At 36.3% G+C, this 20,191-nt stretch overlaps 1 protein-coding gene across 4 annotated transcripts in view; it reads right to left on the reverse strand.

The window, feature by feature from the left end:
- Window positions 1-20,191, reverse strand: part of MAPK9 (mitogen-activated protein kinase 9) — a 47,940-nt gene that overhangs the window by 23,916 nt on the left and 3,833 nt on the right. For 3 of the 4 annotated variants that reach the window (XM_063085277.1, XM_063085280.1, XM_063085278.1), the window contains exons 2-4: window positions 13,833-14,003; window positions 3,642-3,771; window positions 794-852 (exon numbers count right to left, since the gene is read on the reverse strand). In XM_063085277.1, coding sequence (XP_062941347.1) covers window positions 794-852; window positions 3,642-3,771; window positions 13,833-13,954 — 311 coding nt within the window. In that variant the 5' untranslated portion in view covers window positions 13,955-14,003. Of the gene's footprint in view, window positions 1-793; window positions 853-1,855; window positions 1,875-3,641; window positions 3,772-13,832; window positions 14,004-20,191 lie in introns of those variants that run through there. The other variant, XM_063085279.1, reaches the window with a different exon arrangement.

The following is a 20,191-nucleotide window of genomic DNA, read 5'->3' on the forward strand; positions in this document are numbered from 1 at the left end:
TTCAAATGTCACCAACTCACTGAGGTCTTTCTCCAACTGCCCTATTTAAAATTGCAGCCTGACTCCCAACCCCAGCACTTCTGATCCCTGACCCCACTCTACTCTTTGTCCACAGCACTGACCATATACTAATGAACTACATTCTTTCCTTCTTTATTATGTTTATTGTCTCTCTTCCCTGGCAGTCTCTAGGAGGGAGTTTATCACCTAAGTAATAAAGGGATTTTGGGCTGTTTTGGTCACTAACATATACCAAGTTCAAGAGAGTGCCTAGTACACAGTGAGCAATCAAATACTTGTTGGATGACTGACTACACCAATAAATTTAGGATGAAGTTGGACACCATGCCCCAATATGATAAATTAATATTCTATTTCACTGTGAGTTGGTAAGTTAATTCTATTTAAGGTTCTGGACACAAATTTAATGACTTAATCATTTCAAATGATACTTACAAACACCTGAACCCTACAATACTGGCGACTAGGTACTGGAGAAAAACATTTTGTAGTTCAATAAAACAGAGCAGTGGCATCGATAGTCACTGCCTGCTCTGAAGAATCCTTTTCAGTCATCCTTTATCTGTTATGGAGATAATAACCCTCTAGGCACAAATAACTGAATATTACTATCCATTTTTCTTAATATTTCTCTTCCACAGAGAAAAGTATCTATGATATCATTAAAAATTAATTGCCACCTATATATCCTAAGCACAAAAGGCAGTTACTTCCTTTTCTAAATTTTCAGTCTTTGATGCATAGTGCATTACTAAATAAAAATGATACTTACACATCTTGAAATTCTTCTAGAGTTTTTTGTGGTGTAAACACATTTAACAAACTAATTATCTGAAAAGAAAAAATTATACCTTAGCATGTTAGATAACTCTACTTGACTATAAAAATTAAGTTTAACATTAAAATGTAGTAAAACTGGGAAAAAAATCACAGCAGAGCTCAGTATTTATCATTATTATTGCTTTTACCAAAACATTCTATTATATGGCATTTGAAAAAAGTTAAACATCGATTGAAAATAAGATGTACTTTAAATCAAATCACTTTTATGTGTCCCTAGTAACTTAAATTATCATTACAGGATTTAAACACATATGAGAGGTCTTCAAAAAATCTTTCACGGAAAGATTTGTACTATATTTTAATTCTATTTTTCCATGAACTTGTTGAAGTACTCTCGTAATGTCTTTTTGGCTCTGAACAGAAAAGATTAGAAATTATGGGTGGAAAAACACTAAATAAAGCAATATCTTAACTCTGAAAACTTATACACTATGAACAAATTTCTAAAAAGTTCTGAAATATGAAGGCTAAGCTCATGTGTGGTGTGATGAAGATAAGCCACCTCATAGCATGCTGTATATATTTACTTAAAGAGGGTTAAAGAGCTGACCCCATCACAGGCCTTCATCTGGCACTCCATGGTTGTAAACACTGAGTTGCATTGCTTTGAGCATCAAACACACATCTTTAATCATTTCAAATGACCAAGGGAAGGATGAATTATTCACTATATAAGATTGGAGTGACTGTCTAGCCAAGGAAAAAAATAAAACTGCGTCCATACTTCAGTCTTTACCCCAAGATAAATGGGAAATGGAACAAAGATTTAAATCTAAAACATGAAACTGTAAAACATTAGAATATAGATAAACACTTATATAATCCTTGTGTAAAATAGTCTTTTTAAAGCATGACAAGAAACCTAGGATATTTAATTACATTGAATACAAAAACAAAAATAAATTTTAAAAGTAAGGGTTGATAACTTTAACACACAAAACTTCCTACAAATGCAAAAGAAAGAGACCAGAGGGGCTGGCCCATGGCTCACTTGGGAGAGTGTGGTGCTGATAACACCAAGGCCGCAGGTTCGGATCCCTATATAGGGATGGCCGGTTAGTTCACTTGGGAGAGCGTGGTGCTGACAACACCAAGTCAAGGGTTAAGATCCCCTTACTGGTCACCTTTTAAAAAAAAAGAAAGAAAGAAAGAAAGAGACCAGGAGGCCAAGAGAAAAATGGACAAAGGCCATGAAAAGCAAATTCTCAATAAAATTTTTAAAATGACTAATAAACATATGGAAAGAAATTCAACCTCAGAAATAAAAGTAAGATATCATTTGTCATCTATTGGATTGGCAAAAGTAAAACAAAAAATCAACAATATGTAGGGCTGGGTGATTTTGAAGTAAAAGACATTCTCAAATATTCTTAATGAAAGTGTAAAACTGACAGTTTTCCTTAAGGTCAACTTGTCAGCACATATTAAAACCAGAAGCACTCTTTGACCCAGCAATATTGACCAAGAAACTTCACCTGGACAAGTATACAAAAATTCATCTATAAGGATATTCACTGCAATGTTGTTTGTAATAGCAAAAAATTGGAAACAGTATATCCAACAATAAGTGGCCTGTTAAATAAGTTATTGTGTACCTGTACTACACAGCCATTTAAATCATGGTATATATCTATGCTCATTGAAGTATATGAGCTGTACCAACATTCCACAAAGGAAAAAAAGGAGGATGAAGACTAACATAATTGATCTCGTTTCTGCTTCTGTGCACACATATGCACAGGAATGCTCACTAAAATGTTACTGCTAGTAATCTGTGGGTGGTGAGATTCGTGGATTTTTGCTTTCTTGTTTATATTGTTTTAATTTTTAAAAATAACCACATATTTTTTTGTAACCTGAAAAAAATTTTAAAATAAGTAAAATTGAGAAATTGAAACCAACTCAAACCACAGACTCAAAAGAATGAACCTATTTTAGTTTCGTATTTAATGTTCCTACATGAGAAAGATCCAGCATAAATGTTAAAGCAAAAGGAACCATATAGAGTTTAGCATAATCTTAAATATTCATCCCCTCTCTGAAAAAAAGGGGTCACATGAGTTGATCCCAAGGCCCCTTCCACATTTAACATTTTATGATTTCATAACATGGCAAGGTTATCAAAATAATGCTCAGAGACCACTAGTAGGACATACAATGTGGTTTCTAGAGACATATTATTTTTCTTTAAGACATGGAGATGACAAGTACAGCTATCCTGAATGTAATAGCATCTAATAACATGTTTTTAAAACTGAGATGACAGGGCTGGCCTCTTAGCTCAGTTGGTTAGAACGCCACCTGGTAATACCAAGGTCAAGTGTTCGGATCCTTATACCTGCTAGCTGCCAAAAAACCCTCCCACAAAACGGAGAGATATACAAAAATTCATCTATAATTCATCCATATGCAAGGTAAAAAGCTACTTGTAGAATAATGTTTATCAAAAATTATTTAGTTGGCTCTCACTTTGTTAGGTCAATATTTTTTCCTATTTTATAGAAACAGAAACAGTGGAAACCAAATGGTTACAGGATTAACTGACATTCCTACCATAACTGAGTGATCTAAATTCCTCTAGACCATGACACCACTTTCTAACTTCAACTACCCCAACGATAATTAAGAATTTTATCAATAAAATATAACCATTTTAATAGCCATTTTAATCATTAGTTTGTCCTAGGTCTGAACTCAATGTATGTCCAAAAGACCCTGAAGATTATAACACCATTGACAACATCAAAGCACACAGAGGAAATATATACCTAACTTACATTTTTATGATTGACACATTTTAAGAGGACGAGTTCACGATAAGCTCTCTTTGCATGAGTTTGATTCTGAAAAGGACGGCTAAGTTTCTTGACTGCAACATTTATTCCAAGAACTGTATCAAAAGCAGCACTATAATTAGGAAATATAATAAACACTCCATTAGAATGGTTTTGGAAAATATAGCAATGCAGAATGTACATTCAATGTATTATCTTTTTAATGAATAACAAATAAGGAAAAATCTTTCTGCTTGTTTCCTTTCTATTCAAAGTAATTCTACATATGAAGAGCAAAACGAGTTGCTAAGATTGCAGGATGGACTAACTTCTTTGCAGAAGCACAGCTGCAGTTAAGACGGTATTCAGCAATCCTTTGCACATTGAATTCTCATTATATTAGTTGAGATCATTATGTTCAGAATCGGGTCATTTAATACAGAGCATATAAGACCAATGAAATCTGCAGTCTAAACATGTCAAGAAGTTAGGGAAAAAAGTCACTGTTATCACAGATTAAAATGTAAATATATTTTGAAGTATCACAGCAGCAGAAATGGTTGAACTCATGAGAAAAATATAATAATCTTGATTGATTGTGTTTTTCCAAAACAAAAGGATGTAAAAAGAAAACAGAAGCCAAAATCTCAGCTCATGGTAAATTCCCCAGATACCAAATCCCTAATGTAAGCAATTGCTATATGTGAAATTCTACTAAAAATACCTCCTCCTATTATAGTAAGAATAAAATCTAGTCAGCATCTCAAGTTCCCAGTTGAAATTTAGGGTTCATTTTCCTCCAGAAAATAGACATAAAAAATTGAGTAGCCTGATTACACATTTTCAGATTTCTAACTATGCAGTACTTATAGCACCATTAATATTATTACCTTTTGACTATTCATCAGGGGTTAAAAGCTGCTAAAGACCACCTGAGAAAACAAGCACCATTTTAAATACTGTTTCTATTTATTAATTCTATTAAGTTTATAACACTGTTAACACTTACTCTCTTCTATTAATAATGTCTTTGCCAAACAACTCTAACTTAATTAATCTGTTTTTAAGTTGAAGGCTATCTTCTGTAACATTTGGTTAAGAATTATTAGAAACTTCATGTTATTTTAAATTTCATTTTAATTCAGTTTACATTTTGTGCACATGCATACACATATGTAAATCCACATGCCCATAAGCAAATGTACCATTCATAGGAATTATAAAATGTTGAAGATAAATCTATTGTAAAATAAATCATTAGTTAATGTACCTGTACACATGTATGTGTTTGTACCTATTTCTCAGACTCAAGAATTTGAAAACAGACACCTTTTTGGTCTCAAAAGTTTTAATCCAAAATTTCAGTTAGACAGGAGGAATAAGTTCAAGAGATCTATTATTGTACAACATGGTGAGTATACTTAATAAAAATGTATGGTGTTCTTGAAAATTGCTAAGACTTTAAGTGTTCTCACCACGCACAAAAAGTCAGGTAATACATATGTTAATTGACTCGATAGAGCCATTCCACAATGTATACATATTTCAAAACATGTTGTATGTGATAAATATACACAATTTTTATTTGTCAATTGAAAAAAAGTTTTTGTCTAAAATGAGCCAAATGGACCAATTCTAAACATCTGGGTAGACACATGATTCCACATTCTTAGTTCCAATTCCAGGAGCAACTATCTTCAGTTATTCCTGGTTTGGGTTTTGTGGCCACTTTTCAACTCCAAAGAATATATTTTTATAACAATTTCTTCATTATCAACTTTACTATCATCATCATTATTATTTATTATTAATTTTTGGCAGTGGCTGGCCGGTACAGGGTTCCAAACCCTAGACCTTGCTCTACCGAGTAAGCTAACCAGCCAGCTGTCATTTATCAACTTTAGAATTAATCTATTTACTCCCATTATGAAAACTAAAGAGTTAACCACATACTTGAAATCCCCAACACCTCCCAGTTTTTTTGCTCTCAGGTTAGTTTTAGGTTTTACCTTGGTTACCTTTGTAAATTTAGCATGCCTGAATTTCTTGTTCCACCAACTTTCAAAGGAACCTCTTGACTTCCCAGGATATAAAATGAGACTATTATATTCCATCCCCTTTGTCTTCCATCTCTCTACCCTCCTCTCTTTTCCTCCAAACTTCTGTCTTACATGGTCAAGCTTTACAGTTTATTTATTATTTACAATTAAGTCTTATGTGTTTCTTCTTTAGGATGTGTCTAAAAGTTGAAAATCAATACATAGAGTGTATGTATGTGTGTGCACATGTAACTATTACTAATTGCAAAGCTGGGATTACATTTCATTTTCTAAAGACAACATGACCTTTGCTGCCACTCATAAGAGAATGAGATTGTTTCCAGCATCAAGGGCAAATGGATTCTCTTTTCTTGATGTAACATCATGTCCTTTTAAATTTGGTTTATATTCGGACCACGACTTTTTCTAGCATTTCCCCCCACAAGTTTCTAATAAACCTTTTTTTGTCTTATTAAGAGAAGAAAATTATACCTTTTTTAGCCTATCACCAGTACTTCCTAGCTTCTTACTCACATTATCTATTGCTTGCAATCTATTCCACTCTTTCTGAAGACATTTTTCTTGGAGCTTCTTTCAAAGCCTGCTACACAGCTATTCTCCTGGGATTTCTTTTCACTGGCCTCCCTCCACTTTCTCATATTACATGATATTGTATTGTCTTTCGTGTTGGAGTATGTCCTCAAGGAATTTCCTCAGAAAAAGTTCAGGGAAGATAAATGATCTTAGTCTGCCCTCACCCATGATTGATAGATTGTCTTCTAAGTTCAAAATCAATTTTCTCTTGAGACTTTAAAGGCATTGCTCCCCTGATTTCTAACATTAAGTGTTGTTTGTGAGAAGGCTTATTCCTAATACTCATCCATTTTGCTTCTTTCTTTGTTCCTCAGCTCAATGATCTATCACAGTCATGTTCTGTCAGTATCCCAAAAGCCCCTCTGACATCCCCAACTAATCACTCCAGGCAGTCCACCCAAGATAATAACTACTTCTGACTTTTATGATAATCACTTCCTTGCTTTTACCAGCTACACATGCATCCTCAAGCCACCCTCGTTTATTTTTGACAGGTTTTTGGAATCTTGTGTTTGAATTCTTTCGCTCAACATTGCAAGTTCATTCGTTGTTGTTGTAGGTAGTTATAACTCATTCTTTTTTTTTTTTTGTTATTGCTTATAATATTCCTTTGCATGAATTATCACATAATGTTGATATCTATTTTGGTTGCTTTTAGTTTTCAAGTGATTACAAAAATGTTGTCATAAACATTCTGGTACATGAATCTGGGTCCACTATGTATGCATTTCTGATGAGTAGATAGCTAAGAGTAGAAATGTATATATAGTAGTCCCCCCTTATCTGCAGGGATACATTCTAAGACCCACAGTTAATGCTTGAAACTGCAGATAGTGCTAAACACTATATACACCTGTTTTTTCCTATATGCACACATACATATCTAAGATAAAGTTTAATTTATAAAATTAGGCACAGTAAGAAATTAACAACAATAACTAATAAACGAGAACAATAATAACAATATGCTGTTATAAAAGTTATGTGAATGTGGTCTCTCTCAAAATATTTTTTGTTCTGTATACACCTATTTTCTAACCACAGTTGACCACAGGTAACTGAAACCGTGGAAAGCAAAACTGCAGATAAGAGGGGACTACTGTATTCTATTTTAGTAGATAATGCCAAACTGTTTTCCAAAGTGGTTCTACCAATTTCTAAGCCCACCAGCAGTGCATGAAAGGTCAACATCTGAGAGAGGTCTGTGAGCTGTTCCACATCCTCATCAATATTTGGCATTATCAGTTGTTTAGTTTTTAACCATTCTGCTTAGTCTACAGTAGTATTTCATTGTCATTTTAATTTGCACGTCCCTAATGAATAAAGCCATCCAGCACCTCTTCCTCTGATAATCGGTTATTTGGATATCCTCTTTTGTGACAAACTATCTTCTATCTGGTTGTCAGTCTTTATCTTACTGATGAAATCCCTTGTATACTCTAAATAAGAGACTTTGTTCAGTCATATATCTTCTCACATTCTATGCTTGTTTTTTCAGTTTCTTGATGATGGCTTTTTTTTAATAAACAGAAGTTCTTAACTTTAATACAAATCTATTGATCTTTCCTTTTGTAATAAATGCTTTTCATGTCTTGTTTAAAGAAATCCTTTCTTACCCCCAAAATAATGAAGAAATACTCCTATATTATCTTCAAATAGTTTTATTGTTTTACCTTACACATTTAGAGCAATTCCACTGAAACTGATTTTTATGTATAATGTGAAGTGGGGGTCAAATTTTACTTTTTTCCATATGAATATTCATATGTCCAGTTATTTAAAAGACTGTCCTTTGCCCACTGCTGTGTAAGGCCACCACTGTCATAAGTCAGAAGCCCCTATGTGTGTGGTTCTGCTTCTAGGTTCCTTATGTGTTCCACTGGTCTACTGTCTCTCCTTGCACCCACACCGCCCCATCTTAACCACCACGGTTTTCTAGTAAGTCTTCATATCTGGCAGAGTGAGTCCCTTTCCCTTTTTCTTAAAGGATACCTTGATCATTCTAGGACCTTTATTTTTACACATAAATTTTATAATCAGCTTGTCCATTTTGTTTGAAAAAAGACAGATTTAGATTTCAATTAATCTGCAAATTTGAAAACTGATATCCTTATAGTATTAAGTATTCTAATTCATGAACATGATATATCCCATTATTATTTAAGTTTTCTTTTTTCTAACATTTTTTAGTTTTTAAAGTTCTTTCACATTTTGCTAGATATTTTCCCTACATGTGTGATAATTAAAAAAATTTTATCCTATTTTAAATGTCCTTTTCAATTTTCATTTTATCTATGCTGCCAGTATATAAAAATTGCAATTGATTACTTTTTTTTCTTCTTCTTTTTTTTTTTTGGTATATTGACCCTGTGTCCTGCAAAGGGGCTAAGCATACTTATTAATTTAACAAAAGGGAGATTATCCAGGTAGGCCTAATGTAATCACAAGAGCACTTTAAAAGCAGAGTTTACTTTGGCTGATGGGAAGAGGGGGAGTCAGAGAGATCTGAATCATGAGAAGGAATGGGCATGCCACTGCTGCCTTTAAGATGGAGAAGGTCACTTGAGAAAGAAAATGGGCAGCCTCTAGGAACAGAGTTTGGCCCCTGGCTGACAGAGAGCAAAGAACTGCGGACCTCAAACCTAGAGCTCGAAAGAAGTAGGTTCTATCAACCACCTGAGTAAGCTTGAAGCAGATTCTTCCCCAGAGACTCCATTTAAGAGCCCAGCCCAGACAACATCTTGACTTCATCCTTGTGAGGGGCTGAGCAGAGAACCCAGGCAAGCCCACCCAGAGTTCTGACCTACATAACTATGAGATAATAAATGGATGTTCTTTTAAATGATTAAGTTTGTGGTAATTTGTTATGCAGCAATAGAAAACTAATACATTCTTTCTTCTGGATTTTTTAATTCTTTTGTCTCTCCAGATTTCATTCTGGATATTTTTTTACTAATCTAATCTTCCAGGTTACTAATTCTCTCTTCAGTTACACCTAATATGCTGTTAACACATTCATTAAGTTCATAATTCAGTTACTACAGGTTTTAGTTCTAGAATTTCCGTTTAGTTCTTTTTCTTTAAAGTTTTCATGTCTCCACCAAAATTGTTCATCTTGCTTTTTATCACCTTGAACATAAATAACATCATAGATATTTAAAAATTTGGATGTAATCATGTTAATATTTCCTGTGCATCTATTTTGTCTGTTGTGTCTGCTGGATTTTGTTCATGTAGTCTTAATCTCCTTGAGTGCCTAGTTATTTTTAATTGTGTGCTGGACCTCACACTTCTAAAACTGTTGCACTACTCAATCTCTCAACTGCCTCTTCCAGAATTTTCAAATGCCCCCAAGGGAAAGACAGCCCCAAATGCTGGGCTCCCTTCACTAGACTTCCTTCACTAGGCTTCTGTCCTTTCCTGGATCCTGACCTAATAACTCTTCACTAACTTACTAACTGTCTAGGGGTAAATTCTGAGCATGGGGGAGGGGGTAGGAATGTTGGGAGCAAACTGGCACAGTTATTTCACAGTCACACTTTTAATTAACCCCCCTACTATTAACCACTCATTTCATCCTCAATTTCTGTACTTGTCATCTCTAACCCACAGCCTCTTTGAGGTTCTCCCATACATAAGTTCCTTCCTTGTTGCAAATGTCTTGTCTACTTGTTTTTACTTCCTCTGCTGTTTTACCTATATCATGATTCCAACTACTTTTTATATTTCATAAATTTGTTAAAATTCTCACTCACTTATTAATGCCCTCTTGTTCTCTTTGTTTAGTTGTTTGATCCACCATCTTAAATCAGAAGTTCCAAACCACTGATTTTAGAGGTGAAAATATTAAGGCCCATAAAGACACAGTGATTTGCCCAAGGTCATAAAGTACTACTACTATGAGGATCAGAGCTGGGTTCAGAACTGAAGTCTCCTAAATCACAGCCATCCTATGCTTTATACCATGTATCTCCTTTATCACAGAAATTTTGTTGTGGACATTATGATGTTTTTATTTATTTTTATGAACAGTGTTAAGAACAGGCCAATGATCATGCTTGTATAGAACTAGAGGAAACAAAAAGGAATAAGAGCTATACCGATTATTTCATGTTAAAGTTACTCCTTAGAAGTAATTGTTACTTCTAAGTTCTGCCTAACTTAATATTAAACACATTTTTTTTTAAAGGTTGAACACTTCATAGAACTGTTTCTTAAAATAAATAACCTTTACTATTTTGGTTGAACAAATTGGGATTTTAGGAGAAAACTGTATACATAAAATAAATGTACACACATTTTCCCCACTACAGCTTCAAAATTCTGTAATTACTGAATTTTATTATATAACTTAGTTGATATTTATGAATACTTCAAAATGATAAACATTTAAAAACTTATTTCTTAATAAATTTTACTAATATTTTTTAATAAACAAAAATATAGAAACAAACAAATCAAAGACAATTGTAAAAACAATTTAAAATTAGGAGTCAGAATATTTTATTCTGGTGCCAGCTCTTCCATTTAATCCTGTACAAGTCACTGGCCCTACCTACACTTTAGTTTATCTGCCCTCTGTCTTCAAAAAACTCTAATTTAAATAGATGATTAACTAGTTGTATAAACCATACACTGTTGCTATTATGATATTTTATTTCTCAAAAACACACATGCCCCCTGTATTAGTTTCCTATTGCTGTTGTAACAAATTACGACAGACTCATCGATTTAAAACAATACAAATTTGTTATCTTACAGTTCTGCAGGTCAGAAGTCCAAAATGGGTCTTATGGGACTAAAATCAAGATGTAAGCTGGGCTGCGTTCCTTCTGGAGGCTTTAGGGGAAAATCTGTTCCCTTGCCTTTTCCAGCTTTTAGAGGCTTCCTGTATGCCTTGGCTTGGCTTGTGGCCCCATATCACTGCAAATTCTGCTTTTGTCATCACTTCTCTGACTATCATCCTCTTGTCTCTGTTTTAAAAGAACCCTTGTGATTACACTGGACCCACTGGCTAGTCCAGTATAATCCTCTTACCTCAAGATCATTAATTTAATCACATCTGCAAAATTCCTTTTGTCATGTAAACTAACACATTCACAGGTTCCAGGGATCAGGATGTGGACATCTCTGGTGAAGCCATTATTCTGCCTACCACACTCTCAAAGGATCGCTAACAGATGATTTTAAAGTACAATAATGACCAAAGGAAGTTTCAGATCATCAATTAACTGTATAATGGAAATATTTTAATAAGGAATATGATAAAAAATCCAATTCCTGTTGTCAAAGTAATAACTAATCTATTGTTAAGTTTATTTTTAGAAAAAGTAAACTTTTTTAAAAACAGAAATGTGCCATTCCCAGATTATTTCCCAACTCTACTTGGTGTCTCATAGCCTGGTGAAGGATGGACACAAAACAGAAAGAGAAAAAGGAGGCTAAAATCACTTATAATGTGTTTACTTTCCCTAATAGAACATAAGATAGAAAGATACCATAAAAGTGAATATCAGTTATAGCTATAAAAATTAAAACTGTTCTTGAACATGACAGTTGTTTATAGAGACAAATACAATTAACTGAGAATTTTCAAATAGGTATTTAATGAATATCTTTATGATATCCATTATAAATAATGATACAGGGGCCATGTGTGGTCTTACATTTTGGAGAAATAAAATATCATAATAGTAATACACTACACAACTAGTTGATCTTCTATTTAAATTAGAGCTTTATGAAGACATAGGGCAGGACTCTGACCTAACCTCTGTTTGGAATTGTACTAAGATTAGTACTTTAAGATTCTAAAGTAAGATTCTAAACAGAGGTTAGGTCAGAATCCTGGTCAAATCAAAAAGTATCAGTGGTTCAAAGTCATCAACAAGCCTTTTCTCAGTTTAAGCAATAAGATCCCCAAAGGCCAACAGCTGAGTTCTGGTCCCAGGCTTACCACAAACACCCTGTGAGATGGGGAGAAGTCAATGAACCTTCCTAGTTCTTAATCTCACCATTTATACTGTGAGGGTCATGGCAGAGCTCGTAGTGATTAGATAATATACACTATTCACATTATGACTAACCTTCAGAAACAAGTGAATGACAAGCCAATAAAAAATGAAGCCCATGTTTTAAATGACTGCCTGTCCACAGCCATAAACATTCCCCCAAGACCTTTGATATTTCCCACTTCTCCCTCCCTTCTTTCTTTTTCTCCCTGTCTCTTTCTCACCAAATTAGCTAGGTCGAATTACCATCTAATTCCAAGTAAGAGATAGACTCTAAATCAAAAGAATGTTTTACTTCTTACAACTTTTTATTAAAATCCAAGTATCCTAATTTGAACCATCCATTGACTATAAAAGTTCTCTTGGCACACTGGATTTAAGTAACAACATAGCACATTATCATTTGGAAGTTAAGATCTCCACTATTTTAAATACAAGCTAGGTATTCCTTCCAAACAGCCTCTTCCCCCTCATTAGCTTTTCTCAGAAGCTCTGGACTGCCATCTTCTCTTAGCTCTCAGGGGCTTCAGACACCGAGGCCAAAGAACAATTGATTTCCCTGATCATATGTCTTGTAACAGAGGATCAGTTAAAAACCACTGATGAAGATTCTCTAAGCTCAAAATCTCTACATAAAAACATAAACTCCTCTACCAGAACATCCAGAAGAGTTTTTGTTTATCTTGAATTTCCTCTGCCTACGAGCTGTAAACATTAGATGTTTAGCTTCCTTACAGTTTCTTCTAGATGCAAAGATAATCTTGTTTTTATTGACAAAAAAAAAAAAAAAAAAAAAAAAAGCTTTGCCCAGAAAAATAAGGGATAAAAAGTTTGGAAGGTGCTGATAACTGTAGTCTAGAAAACATGTGAAAAACTTTACCTTTAGCTGGCCAGTGATGTCGCGGCAGCTGACTGTCTTACCATGCAAGAGACTAAGGTTCAGGGTCAAACTAACGGTTCTGACGTCCTGGGCTGGACACATAGTTGAAGTGAGACACCAGGGAAGAGACGGCCAGCCCAACCCCTCACACAGCATCCCTTCCTGGTTAATCCATGGAGTGATAATGACACTGACTGGCCTCATCCTGCCAATGAATGGCAAGGCACTGCAATGATGGCGCCTAGAAATGAATAGGAGTGATTGGGAATAAAAGGGGGAGGGGGGGAAAAGGTGGCCATGATGAAGAAATGAATAAAACTCCAAATTTCTGTTACAACTCACTGTCATACCTATCACTCTGATATAATGACAGGGAAAATTAAAAAAAACAAAACAAAAAAGAAAAAAGAAAAAAAGAAAGAAAAAGAAAAAAAGAAACAAAGGAAAAGAAAAATTGTTACCTATTTAAATTTATGCAGCATTCTAAGAATTTGGGTTTGTATCCTACAACCTGACTACATATAGCTAGAGCAAGAGGTTGATTCAATTTAGCTCAAAAACCTATAACAGAGTATTTTTTATCATCAGTGTTTCTAAATGCTGACAACTTAGTTTTACTTTTTATTACAGCAAACACTCAATCCACACTATTAAAACACACCATACTTACCAAACAATACCCTGGGCTCCAGAGCCAATTGGTTTCAACTGCTGGTAACATTTTAGGACAGTGAAAGTTGAGTCTGCCACTTGCACACTGTAAAACTGACTATCACATTTACTGTCACTCATGATGTAGTGTCATACAATATTCCGAAGACCTGGTAGAGTTGTCAGATTCCTTAAAAGAAAAACAGAATGAATGTGCATTCTTACTGAAATTATTCAAGACATAGCTCACTTAATAGCGTTTCAACTTTACTGGTATATAACACAATGTGGCTATAAGTTGAAAAACTCAGTTTGAACAAGTTCTGAACTTAAGCAAGACACAAAAAATGCAAATATATTTCAGTGGTACAAGACCATTATAACAGGAAGGAATTTTGAGGCCCACAAGACCACATTTTAAGGGACTGGATTAGGAAATAACCACCTGTGGGGAAAAGAATGTATACATTATTGCTAGCCATAGTAAAACTATAGCCCTATATGCTTCTCATCAGCTTGCTTCCTGTGGAACCAGTTTATGCCTAGCTATCTCAACCAGAGATGGGTGTACTGTCTCAAAATGATCACTTCAAAAATTCCTGAAGAAATGGACCAGTCTTCTGCTAAGTCCACAGATTCCAGTTAAAGTGATAAACCAGAAAGCTAGATCCATATGCCAAAAGGACAGGCTGGTAGAAGACTGGTGCTATTGGTATGTGCCGTGCATACCCATAATGTGCCCCTGCCTCATGAGAGTGGCCAGGAACTGGCTTGCATCCCCAAGCCTCACACCACTACTGGGCTTCAGTATAGATATCCATATACAAAGAATTCTGCTGCAACCTACAGTCAATAATATCGACACTATGAAGTTTATTTACATATGTATGAGTATAAACCAGTAGCCCCAGAAAGCAGCTTTTCTGTGGTGTAGGCAGTAGGCTGAGATTCCTACTCTGCAGGAACCTGGATGATTTTATACAAAAAAAGAACACAGAAATTGGCAGGTGGCTACATTTACTTGGTTCCCTAGCCCTTGTCTGATGATGTTTATTTAAAAGTCAACAAGCTATTTCTTTTGACCTTTTAAAAAATTATAAATCCAATAATAAAATCATATAGGTAAATATTCCATACTGTTAAAAAACACAGAATTTAAATTTTATTCTACAGCTCCATCAAAGTCCTGCCTTTTTGTTCTACTATCTAATATTTAATGCCTATCCAATGAGAGTTTTTGTAGTGATGATTTGTATTTCAACACAATCATGTCTAGGATTTCCCTTAAACATGGAAATAAATTGGTTAAGAACAAGCTTAAACACAGGACTGAAGTCAAACTAATAATTTCTCCAACTGACCACTGCTGAAGCACACAGCTATTAGTCTGACCAGCCACTCCTGCTGAGAGCCATCAGTGCACCTGGCCAGGACTGCTCCTGATGGACCCGCACAACTAGGTTGTCAGTCTCCTGTTACACTGGAGCAACCCAAGGCTTAGTGAGCTGGAATAACCACCCAAGCCACACTGCTGTGAGGAGGGGACAGAGGAGCTGACCCAGTCTGTCAGGTCACTGTATCCTAAACTCCAGGAAGGCCCTGTGTGTCTTGCTCACCATGGTGTCTCACATTCCAGGGACAGGAGGACAGGGAGGCACTGGCCCCTGGGACAGCATAAGCAGTTAATAAACCTTTGCTGACCTGACGCACACCACAGCATTTAATGATTTCCCACAATCCTGCTTCATTTTACTATCATCTAAAGGAATGTCCTTTTCTAAAGATTAAGTTATTTATAATTTGTAAGAAGCTGAAACAATTCAACATTTAGGGGATGCTTTTGTACAAGAAAGTGATAAGTACTGTAGGAGATATACCACGATCAGCTAGGAACCAGTCTTAAAGCAGTATATAATTCACTATGTGGGGGAGAAGTGTGAGGAGCAAGTTCATTGTCTATGTTATAATACAACTTACAATGAAGTAAGGGCCATAAGCAAAATGTAAACAAAGGCAAAAGGCAAAAGAAATCCTACCCCTGGCAGGAGTGCAGAAGACAAGGAAGGCTTCATGAGGGAGGCGGAACCTACTTTAGATTGTTTTGCCAGCAGCAGGCAAGTGCAAAGGATTAGAGACAGATGGTAAAAGGGCAAGCACCTGTTAAAACCCGCTGTATTGGTGGCAGCTATTCCTTTGCCATATTGTAAATACACCAGCAACAATGGTCATCACAAAACATTTACTAAGCACCCACTGTGGATGAACTCCCGTTCCAGAACACAGTGCCTGCCCTCAGTAAGCTTACAAAGCACACACAGTGGGAACACCCAGGAAGAGACCCAACACAAGGAGAGACCTAAACCCAGAAGGATGGAGAAGGTTGGGGATATGGGGAGGAGAAGTAACATGTACAGAGAGGTAGAGGCATGTTCTGAATGTGACAAGTCACTTGAGCTTTAGTTTTGCCAGGTAGTGGGGCAATGACGCTGAAGAGAGAAAATTAGGCCACACCACCACGGATCCTGGAAGCCAGTCAGAGCCATCTGGGTGGGCTTGGTCCTGAGGGCTGTGGAAGTCATCAAAGCACCAGAGGCACATGATCAGCCTTGTCTTTCAGAGAGGTTATTCAGGAAGCTAAGAAAGGAATGGACTAGAGTAGGTAAGACTGAAGATAAGGAGGTCAGGTAAAAATGACAGGTGGGATAAAGAAGGAAATTCATGGCTTTCAGGAAGAATTTACGTGACTTGCTGACCTGGAGGAGATGAGGAGAAATGAGGGTGAAGCAGATGGAGGTAAGCAGAAGATACGTTGAAAGAGTTGGCAAGTGCAGCTTTGGACAGGAAGGTGTGAAGTTCCTAAGGGACAACAGTGTGACTGAGATACAGGCTGCTGATGTATTGTAGGATCCACTCCCCCCCAGTCCTGCTGGACAAATGGCTACCAACCAGAGACGATATTTGGCAGCTTTCCTGGGTCAGGTATGGCCATATGACCAACTTTTTAGAAGCAGTGTGTGCAATTTCCAGTCACATTTTTTACAGAAAGCTGCTTGCCCTGCAATCTATCTTTCTCCCTTACTGATGGCTGAGGGATCAGCTGTTGTAGATCCAGAGATGGAAGTAACATGCTGCAGATGGTAGAGCGGCCCACCAGTTGGGTTTCTGAGTGACCTTGTGGCACAGAGCTGCCTCCCACTCTGTACCACCTGTCCAAGTTGGGATTGGCACAAATCAATCTCAACTTTGTTCAGCAACTCTGGAACTCTCTCTGCTATAGCTGTTTGCAACCCATACTCTGACTAGTACAATATTAGGAGAGTTTCTTTGAAGTTTAGGAGCACAATCATCTGAGGTTCTAGAATTATTAATATCATTTCTTTGCAAGATTTAAAATAATTCTAAAGTTAAAATAAGGTACCTTTATTATTAGGCAGAAAAAAAATCAACTAAGAGAATGTGTCAAAGCTACCTTCTCTGTCAAGCTTGGGCTTCATGAGAGCAAAAGAAAGTACCTCAAGGCAACCTGAGAAAGCATGTAATTTAGCTCTTAATGAATCAACTCTGTTGAGATTATATTTCAGCAAAATGGACCATCAACTGGGACTCAGAAAACAGTTTAACAAATCAGGAAGTACTAGAATTCCTCATGCAACTACATTAGCAATACACAGAAATCTGCGTTTGCTGCCTCTGCTTCCCATACCAGTGGGTGCTGGTTCCTCACCCTTGGCTCCCAGGATGTGCTGCTATCTCCACTATCATCAGACCAGCACAGTGCTCCATTCATACCACTTCTGCACTCAGCAGCACCATCGGGCTGTACTGTAACAGCTTTTGCAATTTGCCTCCTTCCCCCAGACCATGAGCTCCTTAAAAGCAGGGAGAGAGGGATGTAAAGGAATGTTTCCTGGAGATGGAGAGACCTGAGCTTGTTTGTTCACAGTATCAACCAAGGCATGAGGAAACGGGTACTTTCATACATGTTGGTAAGAGTTGTAAATTGGTAAAACATTTTTTGGAAGGAATACAGGTAATAGCTAATGAAAATTTTAAATGCACGTGAATCCTAACCTGGTAACTACAATTCTATAAATATATCTGACAAATGTTATGTGAACAAGTATTCAAAGTTATTTGTGCAAGGATGTTTGTAGCACTTCTCACAACAGGCAAAAAACCAGAAATAACCTAAAATGTACACTATGGACTGACAATAAATTATGGAACAGAAGTACAATAAAGCCATTAAACAGAATGCAGGGACTTTAGATACTGTTATTGAAACATGTCTATGACATATAAAGGAAATAAAGAAAGTTGAAGAAGAGTGTACATAGTAAATGCCAATCTATGTAAGAACACACACTATGCTAGCAAGTACGGAGAAACAGTGGTAAATGAGAAACTTTCACTCTTCCCATTATAACTTTCTGTTCTGTTTTTTGTTATTTTTAAACCATGCACATATTTCACATTAAAAAAAACTGATTAAACAAAATATTTAACATGAGAAGCTGCGGAATGATCGTTCTAACACCTGTACAGAGGATGAGTTTGAGGCAGATGAGATTGGGGGCAGGAGAGTGTGCCAGGCTCTGGGTACCTATTTATAAATGTTCTCATAACAACTTGTGAGGGCATATTATTATTCCTACTCTGAAAATGAGGAACCTGAGGATTGGAGACAGAAACAGAGCTGCCCAAGTTCCTGGCATGGCCCAGATTTTAATTTAGGTGTGTTTCATCTCAATATTCATGTTCCTCCCAACATACCACTCTAATATCACTAAGTTTATTTAGAAAGTAAAGCCATGTGTCAAAGGGTTGGTCAGGACATAGCCTTCACATTTCATCAAGTTGGCTTCCCCCTACCAAAATGCTTTTTCTTCTGATGATGAAGATGATTCAGTGATCCACAGATGCAAACCTTTAATCACATTAAAGTTTCATAATACCCAGGACATGCAATACTTAAATAAACCAATTAATGTGATTAAAAGCAGATTCTCACAATCACCCTCTTTCTTTCAATACCTGCTACTGAAATTTTTAATAAATTGTTCTATTTTCCTACTTTATTTCTTATAAAAAATAGCTTAGCATAACAACTTAACCTTTCTTTGCTAATCAAAACCTTACAGTCTCTCAGGGCCATCCTTCTGAACATTACTTCTTAAACCACGTATATACTATGATACAGAATAACAACTAGTATTTGGTGATCACCTGACTCACTGATGGATCCTCAAGATCCAGCAAGGATTCCTCTCTGCCAGCCATTCTCCTGAGCCTGTCCATCCCTTCTCCAACCACCACCCCCAGTGCTCTGGGAAGGCCTTCTCATACTCCCCAGACCCAGCAACAGCAGAAGTGCTCTCCCAGCCTCCAAACCACTGTACCCAAATCACTTTAGAAAGAGAGATCTGTTCACACAAGAACATGTATATGAATGTTCATAGCAGTTTTATTTGTAATAGCTCACAACTGGTAACAATCCAATTGTCCTTCAATGGGTGAATGGTAAAACAAACTGCTATCCATCCATACCATGGAATACTACTTAGCAATAAAAAGAACCACACTATTGATACATGCAGCAACTTGGGTGGATCTTAAGGGCATTACACTTAGTGAAAAAAGACAACCTCAAAACATCACATACTGTATAATTCCATTTATACAACATCCTTGAAATGACAAAATTACAGAGATGAAGAACAGGCTAGTGGTTGTGAGGGGTTATAGATGGTGGGGTGGTAGAGGGGTGTTGTAGCTAAAAACGGGTAGCATAAGGAGATCTTTGGGATGATAAAATAGTTCTGTATCTTGATTGTGATGGTGGTGGTTATACAAACCTCTACATGTGATAAAATGACACTGTACACACATTGTACCAATGCCAATTTCCTGGTTTTGATACTGTACTATAGTTATGTAAATATAAAACCACTGGAGAAAACTGGGTAAAAGGGTACATGGGACCTCTCTGTACTTTTTCTGCAACTTATTGTGAATTTATAATTATTTCAAAATAAGGAATTTTTTAAAAAGAGAGATTTGTTGAAAATAAGCAGTGATCATACCATTCTCCTGTCTGAATTCCTTCAATTGTGACTGACTGCCTTGAGAATAAGATTCAAATCCTTAGCACAGCACAGGAGACTATAGGACCTCTGGTCCACTTTTGGGCAATATCAAACCACGTGGAGTCAGCAGACATACTGGCTACTGCACACCTTTAGGCCTCTGCCGGAGGTGTTCTATCTCCCTGAAATGACTTCCCTCCCCATTTTGTTCTCCTGGCCAACCTTCATCCTCCTTTAAAATCTAGTTCAAGCACCTGCTTCTCTTGCAAGTTTTCTTCTATAGCCTTTCCCT

The sequence above is a fragment of the Cynocephalus volans genome, chromosome 2 (genome assembly GCF_027409185.1).
Source record: "Cynocephalus volans isolate mCynVol1 chromosome 2, mCynVol1.pri, whole genome shotgun sequence".
Classification (NCBI taxonomy): domain Eukaryota; kingdom Metazoa; phylum Chordata; class Mammalia; order Dermoptera; family Cynocephalidae; genus Cynocephalus; species Cynocephalus volans.